This window comes from Dreissena polymorpha, chromosome 3 (assembly GCF_020536995.1).
Source record: "Dreissena polymorpha isolate Duluth1 chromosome 3, UMN_Dpol_1.0, whole genome shotgun sequence".
NCBI classification, from domain to species: Eukaryota; Metazoa; Mollusca; class Bivalvia; order Myida; family Dreissenidae; genus Dreissena; species Dreissena polymorpha.
This window is the reverse complement of record NC_068357.1, coordinates 102626255-102646890: the sequence shown is the minus strand read 5'-3', so window position 1 is coordinate 102646890 and position 20636 is coordinate 102626255. Positions and strand designations below refer to the sequence as shown.

The window sequence follows — 20636 nt, the reverse complement described above, 5'->3', positions numbered from 1 at the left end:
TTTAAAGAATGATCCGAAAATGTTATTTTCAAATCGATACTCAATGTTGTAAGTACAATTTACAAATTATGGGTCATTTAATTAGCGATAATTACTTTAAACGTGTCACAAATTCTGACATTTTTTTCTTTTGAAGATACCCCCACAATTGTCCCCGGAAAACAAACCGTCTCAACACCTATTATTTATTTACTCGCAGCGGGCCGCTTCCATAATTTCAAAGACAATGACCGCTATTAGACGCTTTAACCGCATAATAGACGGACAAATGATGTGCTTTGTTTTTAATTTTTGCAACTCAAGACGACTGACGCGTGACCGTTGATTTCAGGTAAGACATGAATTTCGGAGTGGAATATAGTGGCCGTTGGCCGTTATGGACAGGTGGTCGTTAAATTCAAGTGTAATATAGAGTGTTTTTCTTAGGGGGGATTCCAGACTGACCGTTGTCAGCAGGTGACCGGTAACTTCAGGTGGCCGTTAGGTCAGTTTCGACTGTAGGCTTTTTATTCCCTTGGTAGGGTGGCATTTAGCAGTCGCACTGTCTGTCGGTCTGGCTTTCTGATTTCTGGAGGTTGTTTACGCAACGCATTAAGATGTTCAGCTGATTTCTGGTATGTGGGTCTGCCTACCAGACTTGCAGATGAAGTGTGAAATTCTTTCTGGTCTTTCTTATAAATTATCTGTATTATAGCCTTATTTCGAAGGTTTTTTATTCAACACTTTAAGATATTCAGCCGATTCTTGGTTTTTGAGTGTAACTACAGGATTTACAGATAAAGTGTTGTTTTGGTTGATTTATTAGCTCATCTATTTTTTGAAAAAAAATTATGAGCTATTGTCATCACCTTGGCGTCGGCGTCGGCGTCCGGTTAAGTTTTGCGTTTAGGTCCACTTTTCTCAGAAAGTATCAATGCTATTGCATTCAAACTTGGTACACTTACTTACTATCATGAGGGGACTGGGCAGGCAAAGTTAGATAACTCTGGCGTGCATTTTGACTGAATTATGTGCCCTTTTTATACTTAGAAAATTGAAAATTTTGGTTAAGTTTTGCGTTTAGGTCCACTTTTTTCAGAAAGTATCAATGCTATTGCATTCAAACTTGGTACACTTACTTACTATCATGAGGGGACTGGGCACGCAAAGTTAGATAACTCTGGCTTTCATTTTGACAGAATTATGTGCCCTTTTTATACTTAGAAAATTGAAAATTTTGGTTAAGTTTTGTGTTAAGGTCCATTTTATTCCTTAAGTATCAAAGCTATTGCTTTCATACTTGCAACACTTACTAACTACCGTAAGGGGACTGTGCAGGCAAAGTTATGTAACTCTGACTGGCATTTGGACGGAATTATGGGCCCTTTATACTTAGAAAATTGAAAGTTTGGTTAAGTTTTGTGTTTTGGTCCACTTTACCCCTAAAGTATCATAGATATTGCTATCATTCTTGGAACACTCGCAAACTATCATAAGGGTACAGTAAAAGGACAAGTTGCATAACTCTGGATGTCATTTTTACGGAATTATGGCCCTTTTTTGACTTAGTAACTTTGAATATATGGTTAAATTTTGTGTTTCGATCCACTTTACTTCTTAAGTATCAAGGCTATTGCTTTCAAACTTCAAATACTTTCATGCTATCATGAGGTTACTGTACCTGGCAAGTTGAATTTTACCTTGACCTTTGAATGACCTTGACTCTCAAGGTCAAATTATTAAATTTCTCTAAAATTGCCATAACTTCTTTATTTATGATTAGATTTGATTGATACTTTGACAAAACTACTCTTACCTGACATACCACAATAGACTCCACCCAAACCATCGCCCGTGCCCCCCCCCCCCCCCACACACCCCCCCCCCCTATTTTTTTTTTTTTTTTTTTTTTTTTTTTTTTTAAGATCATCTCACAAATGACCACCACACTCTCACACTATACCCCCCCCCCCACCCCACCCCCTCCCCAATTTTTTTTTTAAACGGTTAAAAAACAAAACTATTTATTTTGATTATTTTATGTTTGAAATACCGTCCAACCATCGCACCCAAGAATCCCCCCCCACCCCCCCCTCCCCCCACCCGAATCCCCCCCCCCTATTTTTTTTTTTTTTTAGCTCATCTATTTTTTGAAAAAAAATTATGAGCTATTGTCATCACCTTGGCGTCGGCGTCGGCGTCTGCGTCGGCGTCGGCGTCCGGTTAAGTTTTGCGTTTAGGTCCACTTTTCTCAGAAAGTATCAATGCTATTGCATTCAAACTTGGTACACTTACTTACTATCATGAGGGGACTGGACAGGCAAAGTTAGATAACTCTGGCGTGCATTTTGACTGAATTATGTGCCCTTTTTATACTTAGAAAATTGACAATTTTGGTTAAGTTTTGCGTTTAGGTCCACTTTTTTCAGAAAGTATCAATGCTATTGCATTCAAACTTGGTACACTTACTTACTATCATGAGGGGACTGGGCAGGCAAAGTTAGATAACTCTGGCATGCATTTTGACAGAATTATGTGCCCTTTTTATACTTAAAAAATTGAAAATTTTGGTTAAGTTTTGTGTTTAGGTCCATTTTATTCCTTAAGTATCAAAGCTATTGCTTTCATACTTGAAACACTTACTAACTATCATAATGGGCCTGTGCAGGCAAAGTAATGTAACTCTGACTGGCATTTTGACAGAATTATGTGCCCTTTTTATACTTAGAAAATTGAAAATTTGGTTATGTTTTGTGTTTAGGTCCACTTTATTCCTACAGTATCAAAGCTATTGCTTTCATACTTGCAACCATTATTAACTATCGTAAGGGGACTGTGCAGGCAAAGTTATGTAACTCTGACTGGCATTTGGACGGAATTATGGGCCCTTTATACTTAGAAAATTGAAAGTTTGGTTAAGTTTTGTGTTTTGGTCCACTTTACCCCTAAAGTATTATAGATATTGCTTTCATACTTGGAACACTCGCAAACTATCATAAGGGTACAGTAAAAGGACAAGTTGCATAACTCTGGATGTCATTTTTACGGAATTATGGCCCGTTTTTGACTTAGTAACTTTGAATATATGGTTAAATTTTGTGTTTCGATCCACTTTACTTCTTAAGTATCAAGGCTATTGCTTTCAAACTTCAAATACTTTCATGCTATCATGAGGTTACTGTACCTGGCAAGTTGAATTTTACCTTGACCTTTGAATGACCTTGACTCTCAAGGTCAAATTATTAAATTTTGCTAAAATTGCCATAACTTCTTTGTTTATGATTAGATTTGATTGATACTTTGACAAAACTACTCTTACCTGACATACCATAATAGACTCCACCCAAACCATCGCCCGTGCCCCCCCCCTCCCCCCCATTTTTTTTTTACGGTTAAAAAACTAAACTATTTATTTTGATTATTTTATGTTTGAAATACCGTCCAACCATCGCACCCAAGAAACACCCCCCCCCCCACCCCCCCCTCCCCCCACCCCCCACCCCCCCCTTCCCCCCACCCCCCACCCGAATCCCCCCCCCCCCCCTAATTTTTTTTTTTTTTTTTTTTTTTTTTAAGATCACAAATTACCACCACACCCTCACACTATACCCCCCCCCCCCACCTCACCCCCCCCCCCAATTTATGTTTTTTGAAACGGTTACAAAACACAAATATTTATTTTTATTATTTTATGTTTGAAATACCGTCCAACCATCGCACCCAAGAATCCCCACCCCCCCCCCCCACCCACCCCCCACCCACCCCCCCCTCCCCGATTTTTTTTTCCTTTTTTTCGCATTTTTGGAAGATAATGTAATAAATGTCCACACCCCCACACAATGCACCCCTCTTCTATCCACCCCTCCCTCCTTTGTGATTGAAAATGATAGTCCCTTCACCTTTAAAAAGAAAATAGATGAGCGGTCTGCACCCGCAAGGCGGTGCTCTTGTTTTTGGCTAAGTTATGGGCTTTGTTATCTCTAAAATAGCTGCTGTGTGACTTCAAAGGGCAGACGAGGGCATAGTGTTTCACAAAGGCAGCTCTTTTTCACTTTACATCTGTAAGAAAAAGGGTTACTGTGAAACCATTTATTTTTGACAGCACAAAATTTCGTCATTTTTATAAAAATGACGATTTCGTCAGCACTTAAATTCGCCGATTTCTGATTTTGAATTTTAAAAAAAATACGTCAGTCAATATCCGATTTGTGTGTAATACATAGGCGAGAACACACTTGAGAATCACTGCAGGAGGTGGGGCCTGTTTGTCACATGCCAATTAACTAGTCTTTTGTTATCAAGGGACAGTAATGGACCCTCTTAATGTATGCCATTCACACGTTCATTGTTATGATTAGCGGACAAGTGGGATCGAATAACCGTTAACGAGTGTTTGTAACAACGAAGCCAATTGCCAATTAGTCTTATTCTATTATTATAATTGAATAAAATGCTTTTTTATTCTGATATCAACATTAAAATATAAACTCTATGTGTGTGCTTGTTCTTAAAAAGTAAACTACCGGTATATAAATCAATAATGTCAATAATTTAAAAATAAATAAATTGATACATATAGTAATAAGTGTGGTTAAACGCAAACAATCAAACAACAAACAGCAATTAAAATATTCTTTACTAATTTGTGATAAATACGCATGTTGATCACACATCGTCATCTTTTCATTTGGTTTATTGTCTTTCATCGGCATTCGCTGCGTGATGGCTAATATGCAACACCCCTGAAAAACACAATGCACCTAATAGGTAATAAAGTTATAAACAATTAGCGCTAATTCATTACCATTCTACATAAACGAAGTCAACGCATTCGATACAGCTGTACTGCACACGCGTTTTAAAGAAGTGTAACGTGTCAGTTAAGTACCTTGTGTAATCTACATCCCTTTGTGTCAAAACCGGATTAATCTTGATTACAAAAAGCAGTGAATGAGTGAATGAATTATGTTGGAATTTAATGCCTCATGTCTGCGGTAAATTTTTAAAATATTGTTCAACTTAGTGTTTGTTTTTGTTCAAACATAGAGCATGATTGTTCGTTAGGATCTTAAATTCGCCGATCGGTCGACTGACGAAATTTATGAAAATTAATGCCTGACGATTAATAATGGTTTCACAGTATTACATATCCTGATGTTGACTTCTAACTTAATAGATACAATATAAGACATCATTTGAGGTATTACAATTACATACCTGTACATGGAACAGCTGGTTAGTGTTTCTTTACTATTCTGTTCCAAGAAAGGACTGTCAGCGTTTGAAAACTATTGTTGCTGACTTCAACTTTGTGCATTCAAGGTAATATTTGCTCATAAAACTGTCTTATATTAGTTGTTGTATTTTTCTGCGAAAGTGTGTTACTGTTGTTTTATTCCAATATGAACTTAGATTCTAAAAGGGGTGATACCACAGTGGAACACTTATAAACGAAGCCGTTATTTGTATAGTAGTTTCCCAAGTAGGACATTCTATTTGGGGAATGTTTCTTGATTGATAAAAATGCTTTTGCTGTTGTTTTCTTTGAGTGTGTTGTTTGTGTTTCAGAAATCAATCCATTGGACTACATCTATCGTGCAATCGGCTGCACAGTAGAACCTCTCAGGGAAGAAGAAATAGAGTCACAGTATATCCTCAAGTACATTGAAAGCTCAAGTGAGTCTTTGTGTTCCACCATGCAAACATGTAAAATTGGAAAAAGTGTTGTTGACACTTTTTTGACCCAACCCAATATTCTATATCCCTGTTTACATGCACCCCACTATGGTCACAGTGGATTGAACCTCCTCATCAGGCTTACAGGACCCGTTCTACCATCCCTTAAGTTTAAAACTAAACAATATTCTGGAAACTGTTATGTTCCTCGATCTTTTGTAATACAGGTCAATATGACACAAGATTCAATACCTGTTATTACATAATTCTTTATTTTTAACAATTCAATTTATGACAAAAGCAAATAGTATGGCTTTATAGATTTAAACGTTGGACCTATTTGACTTGTTCTAAGTTTGCTCTTTTCCCTTATGTCTAAGAATGGTTTAGTGAAGATTGAGAAGTTTGCAGTGAAAATATTAACTCACATTCCTTCCCTGGCTAAATTATGAAGCCTTTCACATGTTATTAAAAATAGTCCTTTTTGGCTGCATTCAGTGAAGGCAAGATCTGATATTGCATATAAAAATAATCGCCCCATTAGTGCAAAAAGGTTCCATGTGACATTAAAATTTTAAAGCACATGGTACCATTTAGCACCAATGGGGCAATATAGTGTCACACTTGAAGGAAAAATGATGCTATACTATTAAAGCAAATGTTCACAGGTCTGTGCATACTTGAGCATATCACTGATTTCACTATTCCCTGATTCTATTGAACCATTTGTTTTCTATTCCAGTTAGGTAGAAGTGTATATTGTATTAAGCCTTAATGTATAAATCATTTTATTACTAGACTTTCCAAACTTTAAGTCCACTATTTAGTAAAGACACTTTTACCATATTAATTGGATTTTTATTTATTTTTCACCACATATTAGTCATTATGATGGTTTATAAATTTGTGTACTTGTATAAAATTTATTGACCTTAAAACAAAAAATAAAACAACTTAAGTGTTGTGTGATGTTTTATTTTTCTTCACATATAAGGCATTGTTATGATACATTAAATTGTATTACTTTATTGTGTTCAGACAAGACAGCGAAAGTGTTGTGCATCTATCGTGTGTCAAGGGCAGATGAAGACCAGCGGGAGAAGTTCACAAAGCTGGGCAACCATCGCCTGCTGTGGCACGGCAGCGCCACCTCCAACTTCATTGGCATACTCAGCAACGGTCTCCAGGTGGCCCCATCTGAGGCCCCACTTACTGGTTCAGCATTTGGGGAGGTGAGTGAGTTTGAATTTAATTTGAGTGTCGGGCTGGAAAAATGAGGCTTAATGCATGTGTGTAAAGTGTTTTCCCAGATTAGCCTGTGAAGTTTGCCCATGCTAATCATAGACGACACTTTCTTCCTATGGATTTTTAACCAGGTTTTCCGAAGGAAAAAACTGGTTATTAGATTGGCGAATGCGGGCGGGCTGGCTGGCGGGCTGGCGGAATAAGCTTGTCCGGGCCATAACTATGTCGTTCATTGTCAGATTTTAAAATCATTTGGCACATTTGTTCACCATCATTGGACGGTGTGTCGCGCGAAATAATTACGTCGATATCTCCAAGGTCAAGGTCACACTTTGAGTTCAAAGGTCAAAAATGGCCATAAATGAGCTTGTCCGAGCCATAACTATGTCGTTCATCGTCAGATTTTAAAATCATTTGGCACATTTGTTCACCATCATTGGACGGTGTGTCGCGCAAAATAATTACGTCGATATCTCCAAGGTCAAGGTCACACTTTGAGTTCAAAGGTCAAAAATGGCCATAAATGAGCTTGTCCTGGCCATAACTATGTCATTCATTGTGAGATTTTAAAATCATTTGGCACATTTGTTCACCATCATGGGACGGTGTGTCCCACGAAAGAATCACGTCAATATCTCCAATGTCAAGGTCGCCACGACTAAAAATAAATTAAAAAAAAAAAAAAACTTACAAAGGGGGTTAATTTTTTTTGGTCATTTCAAAAGTTCAGTTTGAGTTTTCTCCCTTTATCAGATTTTTTTTTCACAATGAAAACCTGGTTTTGTGACAATTTTGTCCCTTGTTTCTTTTAAATAGTCTCTTTTTAGCGAAAATCCAAATAAGGCAGAAAGTGCTGTCCCTGATAAGCTTGTGCAGGCTGCACACGCTAATCTGGGACGACACTTTAAGCACATGCATTTAGCCCTGTTTTTCCTGAGCGAGGCTCTTCACTTTATTATAGAAGTAAATGGGCAATTTTGTATAATGTTTCACACAGTTGCAACAGTCTCTTACAGACAATAACTTATATTCTTGACCCAGCAATGGCAAATGGTATGCACTCTTTTTGTTTTTTACCTGAATAAGTGGCTTAGTGAAAGCAAACTTTTTAGTGGACAGTTTTAGCCAATAGCATTTGACCTGACATAACCAGTATAAGACACATTTAAACATCTGTTTTCCCGAGACAGAAAATATCGGCATGTTCATGGTAAATTATTAGGAATAGTATTAACATGTTATACTCTTCTTGAGATTAGGAAAAGGGTCAAAGGTTTAGGTCACAGGGGTTTGTTACATGTTTTCTGCAAATACCATTTTGTTCCTTCAGTATATCTTGATATGTTGAATGGTTACATATTTGTGTTCATGATATCATGATATTTATTTCAGGGAATTTACACTGCTGATGCCTTTGACAAATGCTATAGTTACTGCAGGAACTTCAGCCAAAACTCTAGTGTGAAATGTGCACTGCTTTGTGAGGTAACTACATATGCATCCTTTTTTGTCTAATTTGCACATACACACAGCTGGCATGTTTTAATGTCATAAATACTGACCTGTTATCTCATGCTTCTCCTTTCCAAGGGGAATTAACTCATCCGGAATTTTACCTGGGAATCCGCCACCTCAATACCGTAATACAGGCCAGGTTAAACATAGTGCAATGCAACCTAGCCAAAAATCGGTAACCAACCCTCAATATTCTTTCCAGATCGACCAGGTGTATATGTGTCTTTTACGGCTCTGAATTAAAATATTGTTTTTCGATTTTTTTCACTTGGTTGATTGGGGTTTTGAATAGATAAATTGTGTTATTTATCTTTTTATTTCTCATTCGGATTAATTTGTGTGGATTTAATGGATTTTGTTTCATTTGTAAAAGGTAAGCCATGCTTGTTTTTATCGAACAATGGTTTATTTCTACCATGCTGGGTGTTTTCAGGCGCGAACGACCACGTGCAAAAGGTACTCTTCTAATACATTGGTAGAACGTGCAAAGCATGTTCTTCTAAAGTGTTACGAGATCGTGCAAAGCAAGTTCTTCTATTGACAGATTGTTTATCATTTGCCATTGTGTGCAATAATGATTTTAACGTTCCGTATGACAATCTTATTGATCGTCATTTTATTTTTCATCTGTTTTGAATTAAACTTTTGTTTAATTTATGATCTACGGCAGTATTATTATAATTTTCATTATGGTCAAATAATGATTTTATGTGCCGTATGATAATCTGATCTGTGACCAGTTTATGGTTGAATATGTTTTGCTCTTGTTTTTCATATATTCGACTACATGATGGTCGCAGAAACAAGAGTGGATAAATACCCGGTGACTTCGCAGACCATGGATGATAGTTGCAGCAACAGTCACCGGGTATCGGGAACAATGGCGACCGTACTATGCTAAGTCTCTTAGACAGTCGGTCAACATCAGACCATATGGCGACACCCGTCAGCCGGTCTTTGCCAGATGGCATTGGTCAAGGACATCGACCAATGCTGGACCATTTGGCATCCGCCATACAGTCATTATCCGGTGACAACACTGGTCATGATATGACCGGTACGTCACTGGGGACGTTGATCACAGACCTTTGATCGACGTCTGACTGGCCGGTCCGGTCACGGGTCATGTCACCGGTCCGGTCATTGATCACCTGTCCGGTGATGTGTCCGGTCCGGTCATGTCACCGGTCCGGTCATTGATCACCGGTTCGGTCACCGGTCCGATCATGTCACCGGTCCGGTCATTGATCACCGGTCAACAGTCATCAGTTAGGCCTGCCACCGATAACACCAGTCAATGGTCAAGAAGAAGAACTCGGTCTTCCATCATTGGATTATTCTCCTATTCGTCGTCGAATACATCGTCTTTATCAAGGAGTAGACATCGGACACGCTCTTCTTCGTCGAGCAGTTCTCATCGTCGCGGCTCTCGTAAGCGATCACGTCGTCACACAAGGAGACGGTATTCTAGAAGATCTCGGTCTCATCGCAGCCGATCCACATCTCGACAGCGCAGCCGATCCAGATCTCGACATTACAGGAAAAAGCTATCACGTCAACGCTCACGAAGACAATATTGTAGGAGACAATTTTTCCAGCGTAGCCGAACAATATTTCGGCATCGCAGTTATATGGATGTCGCCACTTCTCAAGTAGGCGTTAATGAACCTACTAGTCATATCGACGTTCTCCATTTTATTCCTTTAGGAATATCACGTCTCCATTCCACGTGTGATGGTTTTTCTTATGGCATCCACACATGTTGCAGTCACTGAGCCGTATTTGTATACGAACACTAGTTTGTTTAACTTTCAGGCTTTGGGATAAGCTGTTCTTTTCGCCACTACGACTACAATGACACTTATGCCTATTAATACTGATAATCTACCGTTGTTTTCCGGTTAACATTATCAGATGACTTCGTGGATGGTCATTCTTCTGCACCAGATATTTCCATTCTGACGCAGTTATATTATACCGGTCCCGATCACTGGACATTGGTCACCATTAATTGGTCATATCACTGGTCACCGGTCAGAATAAGTAGTCATTCATCATCAGCGGATTATTTTTCCTCCTCTTCTTTGTTATCATCATCGGACTATTCTTTCTCCTCTTATTCATCATCGAATGAATCTTCGTCGTCTGCTTTAGTGATGTCTCATCGCCATCGGATTGGATTTTTTTTTTTTTTGGCACGATCTTCTTTTCCGAGCAGTGCTTAACATTGATATCAGACCATATGGATTCCACCATTTTTCGGTCTTTAATTGGTAACGTCACCGGTCATATTATGACTGGTCCGTTCACCTGGCTACAGTACCGGTCATTGACCGGTCCGGTTCGGTCACCAGTTACCAATTACTGGTATTCCACTGTGTTTTCATCGGTCAATTTTTAGTATCACGGGTATCGTCTACATTACCTAGTTGTATACCCCTGGCTATGATTGTATTGAATACTATATTTTATGGATTCAACAATCTACATGACATTTTGTGTTTTTCAATACTGATGTTCTACTGGCGACGGTTACCTAATCATCTCTGCTGACTTGGTCTATGGTTGATTTTCCTGACCATCCATTCTGGTGCTGGTTATGACCTACTAATACTAGAAGATTATGAAATACCTATATCTGTTATTTCTACTTTTATCTCAACCGGCTACATGCAGACTACTGGTCTTGTAGATAGATCGGCTGAAGTGGGCTCGGAGACTAGCATTGAGGTCGAACATTACTATTTGACCTCTATTCATTTATGTTCGAGACCCGAAGGATGAATTGTTTTAACCTCCTTTACCTGTCGGCTACAGACTTTGCAGTCAGTGTCACGGAACAGTTGGGACACATAATGATGCTAGCAGGATTAGCAAGACAACATTTCGTATCGACTTCTGCTTTTCTATTGCTCCTACGACAGTGCATATTTTCAAGCTACTGGTATCAAAAAGAGTTCTGATTCATAGGATTGCCTATCAGATTGACCGCATGGTGGCTACAGTCTTGTAGATGGCTTGGGAGCTATTGAACTCAGATCTTAGATGCTAGGATCTGGAGGGACCTCATCTTAAAGTTATTCTTCTATTTCACTTCTGGCCATAACAGGCCGTCTTCCTATAACTGGTCGTATTCCTTTCGGAATTCGTCCCGGTTAGGAGTCTTGAAGTAAATGAATTAATCAAGTCAGAATTTAAGACTTTCAAGCATTCTACCGGCAAGAGTGGACCCCCTTAAGGTTACTCCTACGGTTTTCACCTTTTTCTGCCATCACACCTCCGATTTCGGAGGTACCACTGTCAATCATATTTCCGTACTTCGCAAATCGATGACTATACGACCTGTATTATCCAGGATTTTAAAGGCGCCTGTTGTTGGTTCAAGAAGAGGCTATATACTGTAGATAGGTCATAAACACTGTGTTAAACACTGTCCTATTCTACCAATTTTCAAGTGTGTTTGGAGTGGGAATGTTCGGCTTTCCGTGATTTCTTTGCCCACCCATCCTTGACAAATGGTTCCGGTCACCGGTCGGTATTTACCGGTCCGGTCACCAGTCTTTCTGCTGATACGTCTTTTCTTACATCCGTTTCAGCTTTATTTTTAAGTTAATTGTATTAATCTCGGGATTATTCAATGACATAGATTTCCATCTTTTTGTCATTATTTACCACTATTCAGTGGTGTCTAGACTAGAAGATTATCTTGGCAAGAATATAGTTTATTCTACCACAACCTTCCTTACATCTTATACAGATGTGAGCAGAGAAGGTTAGGGACGATCACATAGAACAACGTATCTTGATGTTCTCAATTATGTGGTATCCTAATGAATATCACCTGCACATCTACATCTTGAAAAGCGAAAATTCTTTTAAGCTGTTTTTCATTTACAACACATTTTCACGATTCCTTTGTGATGGTTTTAACTATCACACATTGGTCGTGGTTTACTTACAGACACGGAGGTGATCATATTATCAATCCTTGTATCTGGAAATCAGGAACTTATTCGTTCTTTGCAAGAACAACAAATTTTCTCTATCGTCTTACTTATACCAGTTCATCTCAACGCCCTGTTGGACATTTTGTCTTGCAGTTCTTTCTGTCGAATTATTTTTCCGTTGGGTTCAAATAATGTAATTGCGCATGTGTGGCAGTGATTGTGCATGGCGTACAAAAATTGATGCATAGTATATCGAAGAATGTTGTTTATCATCAAACGCTAGTTATTAGCGTTATGCGATCATAGATCGCAGTATATACTGGTATGCTGAACAACCTCAATAATGCAGTTCACAGAAATCGATCCAGCAGGGTGTGCGATTGTTATACATTTGTCCACTTGACATAAACTGGAATATCTTGCCTTCTTGGTGAGTTTTTGGAATAACTGAGTTTTTGCCATAATTTCATGCAATATACTTAATGAACCATGGGATTATGGTTCTACGACCTTTTAAGGCTCCTGTACAATTATTTTCAGGAAACTTCTTCACAGGTCAAATATCATATCTCAGAGAGACATATTTTTACTGATCCAAACATGTGCCACTACATGTCTGGCCATTATTTACTTTTAGTTATCTCTACAGAAGAACGTTTTTCTGTTAGAGTTTCAAGCCTTGTTCTTTGTGCAAGGATAATTCCATCAGAGATGTATAAAGGTTCTATGGAAATTCTTTTTTGACTGGGTATTCGAGAGCATAGTTATTACCTTAATCACTCTGCTAGATACATAGAGGTTTTTCTCATCTTTTTCTTGATGATAAGAAATTTGTTCTTTTCTTCATCAAAGGTTAGAGATTATGCTTTCGTATACCTTGTTTTATGTAAGTCATCGCAACTCTGTGCTGTCTTAGCTATTTTGGAACTGATCCAAACTATGGAACGTCAACACTGTTTTTCGTTCCTTTACCTTCTTAAACGGTTTTGGCTTGTGTTACATGTTGGGATGCTTAATGAGCTTCCTATGAACCTTTTTCATCAGGCTTATTAACAGTTCCAATATAATTTTAAGACGGTTTTCCTTCTTATTATGGCTTTTACCATACGGAGAAGTGAAATTCATGCTTTTTCTGTTGAATACGACCAATTCCAGTTTGATCTAATGTCGTCTTCACTTTGTTGTGTCAGCCAGGATTCCTTGCTTAATATCAAGTCCTCTATATGGCTTCTACCTTCAAGTTTCCAAGTTTTTCTTAAACTGGTAGTCATGAAGATGAGGATAAACTGCTATGGGCAATCGGGGCTTTAAAGTTCTATCTCAGCAGTGTTAGTCGGAAGTCCATTCGAGGTTCTCAAAAGACACTCTTCATTTCCCTAAAAGGGGGGGGGAGATGTGTCTGCGGCTTCTATTTCTCGGGGTTAGACCTCGACTAAGGAAAGTTACTCTTATCTCTATCTAAGGATTCATTCCTTTTTAGGATCTGACCGCATGAATTAAGAGCTCTGTCTGTTTTGTGGGCATATATTAATCACACCCCACTTTTTGACGTGCTCTAAGCTGTTTTCTGGAGGAATCCGACCACCTTTGTCATCTTTTTATCTTTGTTTTCTGAAGTGCCAACAATACAATTTGTATATGTTTGGGCTTGTTGTGTTTTCACTAACGGTTGTGTCTTCTTTACGACATAGACATTTTAATAGCTTAATTACGTTACCTGATATCATATGCTTACTTATTCCGATAGGATCGTAATTTATCCGGAATTTTTCGTCCGAGAAATCCCACACTTTTCAGAAACCCGTCAGGTAGGTCAGAACGGTCACATAGTGCTGTGTAGCCGTACAACCTAAACGGGACATTACCCAGAATCCACTCTTATTCCGGATGCGATATACAAAGGCCGACATTTTTGTTATTGACTTAATTGTTGCTTCTGTTTCGCTGGATTCTTCTGTTTAACAGAATAGAGAAGTTTTTGTATTGCGTTAAAACATTCTCCGTATATATATCCGTGTATTTCTGTATTGTTTTGTGTATTTGTTTGTTTGTTCAAGGCAAAGTATGCCTCAAACACGTGGCTCGGGAATGACCAGTTGACCGGTCCGGAGACGTCACCGGTCAACATTGACCAGTCAACCGGTCACTGACCGATCCGGTCAACGGTCATGCTGTGACCGGTCACCGGTCATTGACCGGTCCGGTCACCGGTCATTGACCGGTCCGGTCACCGGTCATGCTGTGACCGGTCCGGTCACCGGTCATGTAATGACCGATCCGGTCACCGGGTACCGGTCTGTGCCACAGACCGTTCCGGTCACCGTAGATGTTGACACTACCTTGTCAGTACTCCACAAAGGTAGACGCAGCCGCGTTTCTACTGTGAGTCACAGACGTAAACGTGTAGTGTCTGATGTTTCCGGCTACTCCTCCACCTCGGGCTCGTGGTCGTATGACTCATCGTCTACTTCAAATAGCCCTCATCATTATCGGAGGGGATGTCGTTCACGCTCACCAAGTGTTTCTCGGCGTAGATTGCCTCTTAAAGAGCGATCGCGCCAGCGCTCAGGGAGACTTTCGATCAGGAAACATCATTCCCAGAGCCGCCGAACAGTGTCTCGGCATCGCAGGGATAAGGGACATAGACCTTCCTCTATTAGGCGCTCTCGGACTCCTAGGTCCCCTAGTCGATCCTTCTCTGAAGAATCTATTGACACCCTTCCACGTGTGTCGGCCTCTATTTTGGCCTCAACACACACTTCAGCCGTTCCTACAACCACTGAGCATAATTTGTATTCAAACACTAGTTTGCATACATATCAGGCTCAAGGTACAGGGGTTAATCTAACCACTTAGGCTGTGTTTTCAGCCCCACGGGTCTCTTCCACATTGCATAGAAGTATACCCCGGGCTGCCGCTACACCATCAAATCCCAATACTTTGTGGATCCAACAGTCGCCGGGAATCTTTGTCCCTTTTTCGACTGATCCTTTACCAGCGACCTCTGGTATTCAAAGTGAGTCTGCTGACTTGATCTCTGAGAGACCTAACTCACCAGCTATATCTTTGATGGTGCCGGAAAACGATTCTCTCATGATAGAAGCGAATGAATCTATTATTCCTTCTCTTATATCCACCGGTTTCAATCAATCCAATGCTCCCGCAGATGGTTCGATGAGGCGGGTTCGGAGTCTGATGAGGCCGAACTTTATTATTTGGCCTCCATCAATCAGGTATACGAACTAATGTTCAATACCTTAGATGAGGACTTCTGCCCCCGCCCTTCCTTGTCTCTCACAGGATCTGCGGTTACCGTTACAGAACAGGTAGCCCGCAGACGAGAGCCTGGCAGGATAAGTAAGGCGACTTCCCGAGTGGATCTACGCCTTCCTATTGGCTCTTCCACAATGGCTGTTTTCCAGTCACTTGAACCAGCCAATAAGCCTTCGCCATCTCCATGGAAAGCCCCTAAGGAGCTGATTGAGCCTAAACAGATGGACGGCGGGAAAAGTTATAAGGCCCCGGTACCCGACCCTGCTACCGGTTTGGACCTTTCCAAACTTCCGGTTCCTGATGCTGACATTAGTAAGCTGTCACTTACAATGCCTTCATCATCTACCCATACATCAGTCCCTCTTTCCCTGTTGGAAAATTGGGAGCTGAGAGAACGCCGTTCCATAGGTCTGGCTAACCAGCTAGATCTCATGGCAGCCACAGCCTTAGACTTGGTTTGGGAGCTCTCTGATTCAATCCCAGAGGAGCTCCGGGCCTTGTTGATACATCTTTCACGTACTACGCAGTGTTTATCTCACAATGCTGCGTCGTCTATGTCTGAGATGTTAAGGCTTCGGAGAGACCTCATCCTCTCTTCCTTGCCCAATAATTTCCTTTTGGAAACAGGCGTCAACTCCCTTCGAACTGCTCCACTAACAGCAGATTCTCTTTTCGGAGGGAGGATACAGTCGGCACTTACTGCTGATCGTGAAGATCAGATACATGCCTCCTTAGCTAGGAGCAACTCTGGCCAGCGCCCTGTGGTTTTTAAGCGCCCTGCTTCTAAGCCCCCATGAGCCCCACCGGCCAAGAACGCTAAAAGGGACAGTTTCCCTACTAAGCGTCCATCTGCTCCACGTCAGCCCACAAATAGGCCTCCTTTTCAGAACAGAACAACTTCCTATCGGAAGCCTTCTGTAAAACAAAATTGGAGTAAGGGCAAACCCAATGCGGACAAGAAGTCATTTAATCCTTCTTCCGGCAAGGGTGGACCTCCTAAAGGTCAGCCCTAGGTCATACCCCTTTCTACCGCCACAACCTTTGATGCCGGAGGTACCAGTCGGGGCCAGACTTATGCACTTCGCAAATCGATGGCTCCAAATAACTTAGGACGCGTGGGTTCATTCTCTTGTCACACAAGGCCTCACTTTTCAATTCGAAAAAAGGCCCCCACTCTCCCGCGTCCCAATAGATCTGGTATCTCCGCATCCACAACTTCCAGACTCCATTCTCGGACTCCTGGAAAAACAGGCCATAGAAAGGGTTCACGACCCTTGTTCTCCAGGATTTTACAGTCGCCTTTTCCTTGTTCAAAAGAAAAGCGGCTCCTGGAGACCAGTCATAGACTTAAAAGTGTTCAACACGTTTCTAGTCAAACCTACTTTCAAGATGGAGACTCCTGCCTTCATTCGGCGCTCCATCAAACCCATGCAATGGGGGGTTTCCTTGGACCTGGAAGATGCATACTTCCATGTTCCTATCCATCCCAACTACCGGAAGTACCTGCGCTTCTCCTTTCGAGGCCAGGTCTAACAGTTTCGGGCGATGCCCTTTGGATTGGCCACAGCTCCACGAGTTTTCACCAAACTCATGGCCGCAGTGAGCGCACACCTCCGATTACACGGGGTTCAACTGCTTCAGTATTTCGACGATTGGCTTTTACACCAGCTCGATCGTCCACTGCTTCTGCTACACCTAGAGTTCTCTTGGAAGGAGCTCCTCTCTTTAGGACTCCTCAATGTAGCAAAGTCAGACCTCATTCCCTCTCAGGATTTCATATTCGTGGGAATGAATTTTCTGACCCACGTCAATCGGGTCAGGGTCTCACCGCAACGTGTATCAGACCTTATTTTGAAGGTCAGATGGGTGCTGTCCCAATGTCATATCACAGCTCAAGATTTCCTCTCACTCAACGGTATCCTGAGCTCTGTAGCAGACTTCGTGCAGTTGGGACGTCTCTTCCTACGTCCTCTTCAGCACTATCTCTCAGCTCGATGGAAATGGTCTCCAGACAATCTGCTTACACAGATTCCCATCCTTCCGTCCTTAGTCCCCCACCTTCAATGGTGGCAAGATGAGGAGACCCTGTTGGCAGGAGTACCGCTTCTTCCCCCACAACCGTCTTTACATCTCATAACGGATGCGAGCATGGAAGGTTGGGGCGCTCACCTGGAACCCCGCAGCCTGACATTATCAGGATTGTGGTCTCCTCGGGAGTCTCTCCTGCACATAAACAATCTCGAAATGCGAGCAGTCTTTTTAGCTGTTTCTCAATTCCAATCACATCTTCGGGACTCCTGTGTGATGGTTTCGACAGACAACACATCAGTCGTGGCTTACATCCAGAAACAGGGCGGGACACACTCTCACTCCCTGTATCTAGAAACAATGAAATTACTTGTTCTTTGCAAGAGCCTCAACGTCTCTCTCTTGTCCAAACACATACCAGGTCGTCTCAACGCCCTGGAGGACGGTTTGTCTCGCAAACACCAGTTATTTCCATCGGAGTGGACACTTCATCAGGAAGTGGCCAACCAGATATTCCTCACATTCGGTTATCCACTGGTCGACCTGTTTGCGACCAGAGACAACCACAGACTTCCTCTGTATGTGAGTCCAGTGTACGAACCAGCAGCGTGGGCGGTAGACGCGCTTTCGTTCGATTGGGATCAACTGGACGCTTACGCTTATCCCCCACCCATTCTAATTCCCCAAATCTTAGGGAAAATCAGTGTGAGCTCTTGCCGGATCCTCCTGATAGCCCCTTGGTGGCCCAGGAGATCCTGGTTCAACGACCTTCTCGGTCTCCTGTGCGAATTTCCCAGGGAACTCCCGCACAGGTCAGATCTCCTATCTCAGAGAGGCAGACTTCACTTGGATCCAGACATGTTCCACTTACACGTCTGGCCGTTATCAGGCAATCCCTGCAGAAGAAACGCTTTTCTGTCAGGGCTTCAACGCTCGTTGCCTCTGCAAGGAGAAAGTCCACCAGAGCAGTCTATGATGCTCGCTGGAAACTCTTCTCTAATTGGTGTGTTCGAGGGAAAATTGATCCCCTCAATCCCTCTGCTAGACGCATAGCGGATTTTTTAATCTATCTCTTTGATGATAAGAAACTTTCTCTTACATCCATCAAAGGATACAGATCTGTGCTTTCGCATACCTTGGCTTTTCGTAAGTCATCACAGGTATTTGCTGACCCAGCCATTTCGGAACTGATCCGAGCCATGGAACTCAAACGTCCTGTGTCTCGTTCTCTTACCCCCAAATGGGATTTGGCTTGTGTTCTTGGATCGCTTATTAAAGCTCCCTATGAACCCCTTAATCAGGCTTCTTTACAGTTCCTAACCTGGAAGACCATTTTCCTTCTTACCATGGCTTCATCCAAACGTAGAAGTGAAATTCATGCTCTTTCTATCGAAGAAAGCCATCTTCGTTTTGATTCCTCCGATGGCTCTGTCACCTTGTTGTGTCAGCCAGGATTCCTTGCTAAAAATCAACTCCCCTCAATGGCTTCTAAACCCTTCAAGGTCCCAAGTCTTTCTAGAACTTGTGGTAATGAAGATAGACTCCTCTGCCCTGTCAGGTCTTTGAAGTTCTATCTTAGTAGAGTTAAGTCTATTCGAGGTTCTCGCAAGATTATTGGATTATTTACGATCCCTTCGGAGTTAGTAGCATATGATATCAGGTAAGTAATTACTAATTAAAATGAATTTTACTAGAAAAATTTGTTTTGCTATCATTAGCTGATCAGTTTATGGGTTCTACTGTGTTGGGAAAATATATACGAACCTTCCCACCGCAGCTGCAAAATCAGCATGAGATAACAGGTCAGTATTTATGACATTAAAACAAATTTTTAAAATAAAATTCATTTTAATTATTAAATACTTACCTGTTATCAGTAAGTCCCACTTCCCACCCCGCTATTCGATTAATATTTTTGTATATATATTGAAAGAATATTGAGGGTTGGTTACCGATTTTTGGCTAGGTTGCATTGCACTATGTTTAACCTGGCCTGTATTACGGTATTGAGGTGGCGGATTCCCAGTTAAAATTCCGGATGAGTTAATTCCCCTTAGAAAGGAGAAGCATGAGATAACAGGTAAGTATTTAATAATTAAAATGAATTTATATTTTAAAAATTTGTTTTACTTTAAGATGTTTATATACAAATGGAGAATACTGGGTTAGTGTCGAATACAAATAAGTTTTTATGCTCCCCCCCAAAAAAATTTTTTATATGGGGGAGCATATAGTCGCGCTTCGTCTGTCCGTGCACAATTTTTGTCCGGGCTATTTCTCAGAAACTAATGACCGGAATTCAATGAAACTTTATGGGAAGCTTCACTACCAAAAGGAGATGTGCATATCATCAGCCGATTCTGGTCAGATGATTTTTCACAAAGTTATGGCCCTTTGAAATTTTCCATTAACTGTACATATAGTGCAATTATTGTCCGGGCTATTTCTCAGCAACTAATGACCAGAATTCAATGAAGCTTTATGGGAAGCCTCACTACCAAGAGGAGATGTGCATATTACTAGCAGGTTCTGGTCGGATGATTTTTCACAGACTTATGGCCCTTTGAAATTTTCCGTTGTACATATAGTGCAATTCTTGTCCGGGCTATTTCTCAGCAACTAATGACTGGAATTCAATGAAACTTTATGGGAAGCTTCACTACCAAGAGGAGATGTGCATATTATCAGCCGGTTCTCGACGGATGATTTTTATACAGAATTATGGCCCTTTGAAATTTTCCATTGTACATATAGTGCAATTCTTTTCGGAGCTATTTCTCAGCAACTTATTACGGGAATTCAATGAAACTTTATAAGAAGCTTCACTACCAACAGGAGATGTGCATATTATCAGCCGGTTATGGTCGGATGATTTTTCACAGAGTTATGGTCCTTTGAAATTTGAAATTTTTAAGTTGCTAAACCATCCATCGTATTATTTTGTCCAAAGTTATTCCCCTCAAGACGTTTCCT

The 20636-nt window shown here is 40.9% G+C and overlaps 1 protein-coding gene across 3 annotated transcripts in view; it reads left to right on the top strand.

Annotated features, from left to right (window-relative positions):
- The window catches only part of LOC127872886 (poly [ADP-ribose] polymerase tankyrase-like), a 255395-nt gene that overhangs the window by 220951 nt on the left and 13808 nt on the right, over positions 1–20636 (top strand). For all 3 annotated transcript variants that reach the window (XM_052416370.1, XM_052416369.1, XM_052416368.1), the window contains 3 exons: positions 5548–5655; positions 6694–6887; positions 8293–8385. In XM_052416370.1, the coding sequence (XP_052272330.1) occupies positions 5548–5655; positions 6694–6887; positions 8293–8385 (395 nt within the window). The remainder of the gene's footprint in view (positions 1–5547; positions 5656–6693; positions 6888–8292; positions 8386–20636) is intronic.